At 42.3% G+C, this 10,446-nt stretch overlaps 1 protein-coding gene and 1 long non-coding RNA gene across 7 annotated transcripts in view; one reads left to right on the forward strand and one right to left on the reverse strand.

The window, feature by feature from the left end:
* The window catches only part of LOC136620915 (uncharacterized), a 756,434-nt gene that overhangs the window by 109,415 nt on the left and 636,573 nt on the right, over positions 1-10,446 (reverse strand). For 3 of the 4 annotated variants that reach the window (XR_010791190.1, XR_010791191.1, XR_010791189.1), the window contains one exon: positions 9,852-9,981. This is a non-coding gene — a long non-coding RNA (uncharacterized lncRNA). Of the gene's footprint in view, positions 1-2,703; positions 3,219-9,851; positions 9,982-10,446 lie in introns of those variants that run through there. The other variant, XR_010791188.1, reaches the window with a different exon arrangement.
* The window catches only part of BCL2L11 (BCL2 like 11), a 29,840-nt gene that overhangs the window by 10,042 nt on the left and 9,352 nt on the right, over positions 1-10,446 (forward strand). For all 3 annotated transcript variants that reach the window (XM_066595990.1, XM_066595988.1, XM_066595989.1), the window contains exon 3: positions 2,401-2,504. In XM_066595990.1, the coding sequence (XP_066452087.1) occupies positions 2,401-2,504 (104 nt within the window). The remainder of the gene's footprint in view (positions 1-2,400; positions 2,505-10,446) is intronic.

Here is a 10,446-nt window from a genome sequence, read left to right on the forward strand (position 1 = left end):
TGTTTCCATACTGGCAGCTCTTCCTGCGGTCTATATTTACCTTTTCCATTTGGATGTGACTTTTTTTTCCTGTTCTACAGTTATAGGCACCATATTTTTTAAGGTTTTAAATAAAATCTTTGTATAGAATAAACTATAAAATGTGATTGTGGAAGGATAACATGCAGTATTATGGGATTGGACGGTACTGGTTCATCTTGTCTCCACCAGAACTGTAGGTGGGGACAAGGGTTTATCCTGGTGGAGTGCAAGGGAACGCCCCCAGCTGCTGATTGGCTGAATTGCTGACAGTGCCTTACTGCAGGTGGCTGCTGTACACCAGCGGGGGGACTAGGACACAGCGTGCCTGGCTACGTTAATGCTGTTAGAAGACAGCGCCTGGGGGGACGGGGGCAGAGTGGGTCCAGATGTTGAGGCGGGCCAGCCGCACAAAAGGTGATATAGCAGCGTCGGTGGGGGCATTGACAGTGGGGGACCGACAACGGCGGAGCATGGAGAGGAGAAGGCAGAGGGCCGGGGAAAAATTCAGGTAATGGCCTGTTAGCTCGCCGAACATGGGGGAGACTAACAGCGCTGGAGACTTTTCATCGCTGATGTGAGGCCGACGGGGAGAGTGACGGGACTGGCTAAACAGCGCTGGATGCAGAAGGCAGAGCGGTAAGGACACTGACAGGAGATGGGAGGGGTCATTAAGTTACACAGCGCAAATGGGACTGTGGGGTGCGGAATGCCAGAAGGCAGACCGAAAGGACAGTGACCACAGCCGGCAGGGAAAATTGTTAGACCGGCGCAGATGGGAGGGCAGAGGAGAAAATAACATCAGCCGAGAGGAATGTGAGGTAGCCAATCGGCAACTATGGGCATTCTATTAAACTCCACCAGGACTAATCCTTGTCTCAACCCATACTTCCGATGGAGACCAGATGCACCAGTACTGGAAAAAAGAGCGGAAAGAGGCTGCCATGGCAACAGGAAAGAATTGACATGCTGCATCTTTTGAGTTCAGTTGTTTTTTTTTTGTTTTTTTTTTTTTTGTCTAGTTTTTGCAGGCAAGCTGTAGTTTTTATTTCTTCCATTCTTGGGTACATGCAACTTTTCGATCATGGTTTTTCAATCATTGGGAGACAGGGTGATGGTGTGAGATAAATGTGTGCTACTTCGGCTTTTTTGAATGCATCAACCTAGATTGTGCGAAGTTTTCAAAAATTTCTGGCAGTTTATTTTTTTGTAATTGCTTCTGCAATACTTTTAAGATTGTAGTTTATTTGTAACATTGATCTATTAAGGGTTTATTAGGGTTTTAGACATTAGCCCTGGGAGCCTTCCCTAGACCATGACAACTATTGGCACCTAGCCATCACATCATGGAGAGGATCAATGTTGAATCAGGGATGAGACCTCTCACTGGCTGATTCGATCAGGATGGGCAGTGTTTGTAAGCTATCAAACAGCTGCGATTGGAGCTAGCTCTGGTTGTAGCAGGTGTCAGCTGTTTGCAGCAGGCTGTACTTCTAAGCCCGCTTCGTACACAACCTGCACCTCTGTGATGTACATGTAAGGCCGGGCTCAGGCGACTGTAATTCGTTGTGGGCTGCACATAGGAGACACACATGGCACGCAGCAAGTATGCAATGACATTGTGTACTTTCTGTGCACTGCCAATCGCCATGCAGTATCTTGGCATGTATGTACGCATAATTCCCACCAAGACAAAACATGCTGCAATTTGTCTTGTGTGCGTGCTATTCATATGAGTGGTAACATGGTGGTTAATGGGAGATTAGTATAGCGTATTCCGTGCACGGAATATGTTATACCAACATGATCATGTGAGCCTGGCCTAAGCAACAGAGGATGAGCTTGTTAATGTTGTATTAAGGCAAAAAACCCACTTCTCAGGAAAAAGTCACTTTGCATTGAAAAGAATTAACGCTTAAAGGGGTTGACTAATAAATAAAATGTCCGCTGTCTCTGTAGCTTGTGAGAAGCACGTCCTAGAATGTAACTGGGTAGGGGGTGGAGCCAAACAACCTATTCATTTCTTACAGGAAGCTGCCCTGGTTGCATGATGTAGTTCCACCCAAAAAATATATTCACAGCAGGGGTGCCGCTATATTGCTGCCCACTTTTGAAGTTTGTTCTACCAATAATGACAAGCACGATATCCACACTTCTGTTGTCTTTAAGGGGGACAATTTTGGGATTACTCTGTCCAAAAATTAAGTTTAAGTTCTACTCACCCCCAACATCTTCAAACACACCGTGACGTTGGGGGTCTATACTACAAAAAATGTACTCCTAGGGACTTTTTTTTTTTCTGTATGAAACCTATTTACGCTTAACATATGTAGTGTTATGGATAATATAAGCTTATAATAAGCTCGTTTTTTTCTTTGTTAGCTTCCAGTAACATTTCTCACTTTGAAGAAATGCGGGCAGAAATCTGGATTGCGCGGGAGCTCCGTCGCTTTGGAGATGAATTTAATGCATTGTACAATCCAGGGGTAAGTGCACGAATAGTTTATGATTGAGAATGCTGCAAACGGGTGATTGTACTAATGATTTACAGTACTGTTACACCTCACCCGAGGTGCAATTAATGCTTCTTGAGAAAATGTCCATGCCTGAAAGCGCTGCGGAATAAGTTGGCGCCATACAAATAATTATTTATTATTATTATTTATTATAAAATGCTCCCTTTGGAATTACCTGGATTTCGCCATTGATTGCTTAAACGGTTTGAATAAAACGCTGGAGAAGTACCAGGAGTTCCATTGAACAGTGTTGCCAATCCATGATGTTGCCATCGGTCAGTGAAAAAAGTTCAAGTAGTCCCTGTGTGTATGACTATTTGAACCTTCTCCACTGACTACTGATGGTAACATTGCGGATAACGTTCAATATAACACTTTTACCAGCATTTTGAGAAAGGCTGCCTTGCCTTGAAACGCGTCATGGGCTTGAGTCAAATTTATTTTGCTCATTCATCACCTATGAGTTTGACCTTTTTTTTTTTTTTTTCTTTTCTTCTGAGGTTCACACCAAGAGCCTAGTTATTTCTGCACCTCCACTTCATGCATCTGACACCAGTATAGTCTTCCGGCTCTGTAGTCTCCACAAATCTCCCTCCTCAGAAGCTCTACCCATTCTTCATTTTTGTCTTCATGTTTGATATCTAAGGGTGGCTTCACCGAGGACAACTATTGTCCATGTAGTTCCTTGATAAAGCGAATGTAAGCATTAGTTCACTGTAAACACTGCTACCAATTGGGTGACAAGTTTATAAGACAGATTGCGACCGAAAGAAAATCACCAAAAATTATTTAAAAATATGATTTATATAATGGGTTATTTTTATGGCAAATTCCCTTTCAAGATGCGATCACTTGTGTAGTATACTATTAACAACTTTCCTATTAAACCCTTCTGAATGCAGGGTCTAAAAGGCTGGCTTGCATGGCAGACTCAGAAGCCTTGATCAGTCCTTTAATTGCCAAGGCAAGCTATTGGCAACAATCACATTGCAAGACACCAATGGCTTCTATTGTGGCTACTGCATGAAAATGTAGTGCATGGGAAAATGCTGTTGAAGCACATTTACTAGCTGTCAGCTGTTCTCCTGTATTGCCACTCTTGTATGCTAGAGGGGGGATTACTTTTGGTGGGTAGGGCTTTGCTTGTTTCTGGGAGAAAAGGGCGAGATTTTGCTATAATGAACAATACATGGGGACTTGATGGGGAGTACAGTGGTTATTGGGGAAAGTGATGGCTCGGAGTGGGCGACTGGAAGGCTTGGGAAAAGCAATTTTTAGAGATGGGGGGAGTCTCAAGTGCCATGAAGGACTGGTCTTAAAGCTGGTATTTCCAGCTTGGTTTTTCATGACCAAGATGGGAAAATCTGGACCAGTCTCCAACCACCTGTTGGAAACAGTTGAGCGCTTCAGCTCTACTTTGGCGTAGTTCTTATTGAAGTGAATGAGAGCTACGGAAAACATGTAGTACAGCACGCTATGTTGTATTTGTAGCTCCCGTTCACTTCAGTGAGAGCGATGAAATGGCGACAGCACTGGGCTGAAGAACTATGCTGTTTCCGTAGTTACCGCCCAGGTAGAAAAGCAGGGCTGGGAATACCCCTGAGGAATCGTTCCTTAGGCTGGATAATGCTCCTCACATTGGATGAAGCAGAGACTGCAGTTATTGGATGAGTGCAGAGCGTCTCGGGAACCGACTCTATGACCTCCTTTCAAAGCAGAGAATGAAGAAAGTAGCACTCGTGTCTACAGTGAAATGCGAAGGATTGATTTGTGCATAGTATACAGTGGAACGCTACAAGTCCTTCTTGGGTTCAGGATTAGGACTTCTATTCACCGTTTTTCAAGTCACTTTTTTCTTCATGTTAAATGCGCAGAAAGAAAATTTGTAATGGGATTTCTAAGTTGTTTGGCATTAATGCCAGGAGTAATATTGTCTGAAAAAAAGAGTAAATCCTATTTTATATGCTGCAGAATTAAAGCTTTTAGAGAAATCCGTATTTCACACTTCTCAAAATAGACAATCATGCAGAAGGATTATTTTGTGAATGGAAAAATGGCTTCAACGAGTGTCACAAGGCTGTGAGGTGCTACACCGTAGCTCCAAGGGCAGCTGTTTCTGTAGAAATAACTTGCTGCAAAACGTCCACTACCAGCAGGAAAAAAATGGAAACTTATATTTTTAAAATTTAAACTTCATGCTCCGGAGGCTGTATCTAATGTGGTTGCATCTATTATAGAACCATATTTCTTTAAAGCAATCTTTATTGAATACTATGGTACACAAGAGCAGCAAATGGCATGGGACTGCTGTCTTGATATACAGTAAAAAAGTGCAGTGGGACCAGCCCCAGCACATTGCGTAGGGTGGGGAGTAGGGCCGGCCCCAGCACATTGCGTAGCACTGCCACCACTGCTTGAAGTGGGCAAGAGCCCCACTATATACTTGCACTGCTTGCCAACAGTCAAGGGATTAACGCAATCAAAGTCTTCTATAGGTTCAGAACATACAAGGACCCAGCTCATTAAAGTTTCAAGGCTTAATACAAAAAAATGCAGTGCTTATAAAATGTAAGACCAAATAAAGTGACTTACAAATTCAGGAAAAGTGGTTATATAATAGGGAGAATGCGTAACACTAACTGCACAGTCTTTTCTGGGTAGGAGGAACATGAGAACACACCTCAGATTTCGCTGCCCACCTCTTCCCCTTTCAAAACATAAACCCATTTCTATGGTCCAAAACATGTTTTATAATTTGTCTAACTCAATCTTCAGAACTGCTCCCTAGTTTCCTTGTTTAGGAATGAACAGTCACGTAACCCCTTAGTTACCACCCCATTGCCTTTTTACATCCTGGTTAAATGTGCTATACAAAATAACAGTTTTGTTTTTGGTTTTTTTTTAAATGGCACAATTGCTGAAAAAAAGAATCGTAATTTTTTTCCCTTCTGCTCTGCTTAGATTCATTCAAAACCTGTGGGGTCAAAATACACAGACCACCCCTAGATAAATTCGTTAAGGGGTCTAGTTTTCAAAATGGGGTCCTTTGTGGGGGTTCTCTTATCATTTGGCCTCTCAAGGGCTCTACAAGGGTGCAGTAAGGCCTAAAATGCCTTCAAGCAAAATGTCTCTTCTGAAAGCCATCGGCTGCTCCTTTCATTTTGGGCCCTGTTAAGCATACAGACATAAGTTTAGGGCACAATAGGTATGTTTCTGCGAACAGAAAAAACTGGTATCCATTTTGGGGTGCAAATCCTCACTTGCATGTGCACTATAGAAAAAAAATGTCTTTAAAATGACATATTTGCAAAAATATGATTATTTTTTTCTCTCTAAATTGCATTAACTCCTGAAAATAAACCTGAGGTCAAAATACTCATCATGACACCTCTCAGTGAATACATTAAGTGGTGAAGTTTTTAAAATGTGATTATTTGTGGGAGCATCTAGCATTCTGACACCTGCGAGCCGTTGCGATCTTGGCTCGGTGTAGGAAAGGAGTGTTCCTCAAAATGTTGATTTAATGTTAAATTTGTATGACTCCTAAAAGGTAACAAACTAGTTTTTCAAATGTGTGTATAGAATAAAGTAATCAGATGGAAATCTATATTTTAACAAAAATTTGTACAGTATGTTTGCACATATTTGAGATGTTGCAGTTGAAAATATGAAAAATAGTTTTTTCAAAATTTCCCCAATTTTAGCACTTTTAATATTTACAAATTCTATTGGTCTATTTTTACCACCTAAATAAAGTACAATTTGATGAGCAAACCATGTCCGAATTACTTGGATATGCAAAACATTTATGGAGTTATTCTATGTAAAAGTGACACGTCAGATTTCCAAAATTTAGCTTCTTCGTTAAGGGGGCAAATCAAGTGAATAGTACAATTAATCCTGTGACTTTTTTTCACTATAAGGGGGATGTTCAGCTTGGATAAAGAGGTTCATCTGCCCTTCTGTACAATGTCCTAGGGATGATTGCTTCCCAAGCATTAGTTCCTTCAATAGGAGTTCTTGCCCAGTTTAAAGAATAAAACACTTTTTGATTTCACAGCCCCTTTAAGGACCCACAAGACTACATTAAATTAAGATCTTTCTACAGTTTCCCATTGAAATAATGTAAGTTTAATATAGACATACAACAGTTGGAAACGCAATATCAAAAAGTCAGCGCCCTGAGATTGTACTCAGGTTTTAACACGAAAGCTAATGACTCAAAAGAACCGACTCACTTGGTGTTTCAGGAGAACCTACAGTAATGAGGCCTCCAATCAAACCTCATAGGTGAAAGAGCATCCCCATCACCTTGTAACATCCACTTATGAGGGCACCAGACTCTACCCAAGGATCCAGTCTTACTTGACAGATATCCCAGGCAAGGAGACAGAATATATATAAACAGCCCTCGGGGCAGTGCGGTCACGTATTGTGTAATAAAAGAAATCCTCTGAAAGGATTCACTCCAAGAGGTAGAGCTGTGCCCTAAAACCACCAACATCCGCACCCCTCCAATCAATCTAGGTTCACCTATAGAATTAATCTCAAGGGTCAATACCCGACAGTCCTTAGATGATAGCACAGTTTATTTTCTAAACTTGTATAGGCATCGGCTATGTGAACTTAACCGCGTTTCTGAGGTTTAACCTGGTCGTCTTCATCAGGCACAACCAATACGTGAGACAAGCAGGAATCTATATTTATAGAAGTGTGCCAGAAGTCTATGTGTTCCACAGGTTTCTTCTAATTTTGTATTTCAAATGACATAATGTCGATAATTACTATACTTGCTCCTCTGATCACTGCATACCATAGCTCCAGATGAGTTCATTGTGAGGTTGTGTCCTTATATTTATTTTTGGCCATATAGCCATAAATAGGAGGGTTTACACCATAGTGAAATGCAAAACTGTAAGTTCCCTGTGGAACACATGAACCTTCGGCATACCACCACACTGTGACACTACACTGAGTGGATTACATATGTTTTAGTAGAATAGGAAAAATGTAAACACTTTATGAAAAGAAAAAAAAAACATCCGGCCCCCAGAAGAAGTTGTCGTTTTACTACAAAACTCTGCATGCAGTTACATCTCAGGCAGATTAGAAATAATTAGATTTGTGGCGAGATTAGTTGAACGGTCTTGTTGCCTGAGACCCTAAGAGTAGTTCCTCCCTTGGCCTATAAAAGGCTCTCGGAGGCTCCCTGTATGTAGTGACCACCTCTTCCGCTTGTGTAGAGCTTGTTGAGCACTAGACGCCTCTACGATGCAGAGAAGAGATTTCACCCCATTACCAGAGTCAATTATTATTGGAATGTGAGAGCTGGATGGTCGTATCGATAAATTGTCTACCACCTGGGCTGTTCTGAGCAGACTGTTAGGTGTTGGGACCAATTGATGTGTGAGAGAATGCGGACAAGGTGACTGGGCTCAGGACGCCCTCGCAGACCACCAGTAGACATTGTCTGAATAGCGCAAGCAGCTCTGGTTCGTTGTCCACCGTCCAGAGACGGGTGGCACCATCGTTACAGGCTCCTTAGTCTGTCAGATTTCTAGGCACTTGGCTGAAGGATATTTGGTGGTATGGCATCCATTGTATGTACTAATTTTGACTCCCTGCCCCCACTGCTGGTGTGATGGTTTGCGTAGCCACTGTATATGACATTTGGTCAACCCTAGTAGTGGTATGAGGGACAATGACAGGTTAGTGGTATGTTCAAGACATCCTGCAGCTACATGTTCCTCTCATTGTGGCTTACAAGAGGCATTTTCCAGCAGGATAACGCTCAGTCACACACAAGGGGGTCACAGGAATGTCTCCAACAATGTCGCACTTCCGTGGCTGCCTGGACGTCAGATTTATCGACAATAGCACATGTATGGAACCATCTGGAATGCCAACTTCAACAGCCTATGAGTTTACATGATCTAGAGGCTTAGTAACAGCAAATGTGGACCAATATCTGCAGGATACCATACGGAACCCTTATGCCTCCATGCGTGCCTGTGTCACATCTTTCATTGAAACTAGAGTTGGTACAACGGGGTAATAGAGCATCCATGCATGCCCGTATCACATCTTGTTTCCAAGCTGGAGGCCGTACAACAGGGTAATGGAGCCTCCATACCAGCCTGTATCACATCTTGTATCCAAGCTAGAGGTGGTACAACAGGGTACTAGAGCCTCCATGCTTGCCTGTATCACATCTTGTATCCAAGCTTGAGGTGGTACATCAGGGTACTAGAGCCTCCATACCTGTATCACATCTTGTATCCAAAGCTAGAGGTGTCTGGTACAACAGGGTACTAAAGCCTCCCTTCAAATGTTCAGTTTTCCACAATATTTCTCCTTTTGCTCTGACATTGTAATAACTTATATCAATGTTAGAATCACACAGAGAAAGTTTCATTCCATCTGACAACTTCTAGGGGAGGGATTTCTTCTCATGAGTGTACATGCCTGCTTGTTTCGTGTATTATGTCATGCCATGTTAAACCTTGGAAACTCTAATTGGTACTTGTACATCTTCACAAACTTGTATGGTGCTTTTATCTACAAAGGTCGTGGTATTGACTAACTGATATAATAATCTACATTTAAATCCTTGATCAGCCAACATATTGAGATTAAATGTCTCTCTAATTCGATCCTCGCATGCTCACCTCCCAGGACCTTTCTAGAGCAGCAGCGGTCCTCTGGAACGCACTACCCCCCAAACAACCGGACAATCCCCGACGCATGGAACTTCAGATGCGCCTTAAAAACACACCTCTTCAGCGAGGCATACCAAATCTCCTAATCCAATCCCCCAGCCCCCACAACATGCCCTCTGCCTCTCCCTATGGCTCCACACACATTCCACTTTGCCTATCATTTTACATCTTCTGCCCCTGTACCTCCTTATCACGCCCCCCATTCAGTTTTCTAATAATTAAATAACATATGTAATTTTCTTACTGTTTTGTGCTCCCCTGTGCCTCCTCCCCTGTAACTCCTGAAACACCCCTACTCCGTCTCTTTTCAAATAAGTGTATACCACGTATAATTGTCTTCTGTCTAGGTTGGCACTATGCAGATAAAGATTATTATATTGTATTAACCTGTGTAGATGGGTTGGTGTTTTTATGATCGATCATCTCCTCTCGGAGGAAGTCCTCTCAGAATTGTCATATCTTATTACACTATATACATCTCTGCTCCTCTAAGCACGGGGCTATATATTTTTTCCTCTTTGCATGGTGTACAGTTGAATACAGAAATTGAACCCTTTTTTTTTTTTCTTTTTTCAATTGGGCACTAGATGGCTCTCACCTTACAGTGCCTTGTGGGTGCATTTCCTGAATTCTTCCTCTTTGGGTCTAGAAGACAAACGAAGGGTGATGAGGTGTCTGTATTAGCACTTATTAATATTCTCATGACAGCCATATGCTCAGTTTTCTTCCTGAAAAGAGAAACGTTTTATACATTTTAATGAACTGGATAACAAACTCAGGAATATTAGATGACAAGTACAGATGTTACCAGATTTTTTTTTTAAATGCATATTACAAAAAAAAGCTGTGCACACTTGTCCCAGGTCTCCACAGCTCCAACGCCACATCTTTGTTCTGCAATGTCAATCTGTGAACAAAACGTCAGCCAATCAGACCTGAACGGTCGACTGAGGTCTGGGATTTGGTGCAGCAGGCTGTAAGCAGATCACTGGAGGTGTGAATAGAGATGAGCTGTGAGGCACCAGGATGGGTGAGTATATCCTCCTTTTGTATTTCAGTGGGTACCTACACCATTGGTCACTAGACCAAGTGCCAAGTAGGCATTTGCCCTTTTTGCAGTCTCCTGGGACAAATGGATTACAAAGCGAGCCCAAACAAAAGCCAGAAAGGGACAGGCGATGCAAATACAACCA

Source organism: Eleutherodactylus coqui, chromosome 3 (genome assembly GCF_035609145.1).
Source record: "Eleutherodactylus coqui strain aEleCoq1 chromosome 3, aEleCoq1.hap1, whole genome shotgun sequence".
Lineage (NCBI taxonomy): Eukaryota > Metazoa > Chordata > Amphibia > Anura > Eleutherodactylidae > Eleutherodactylus > Eleutherodactylus coqui.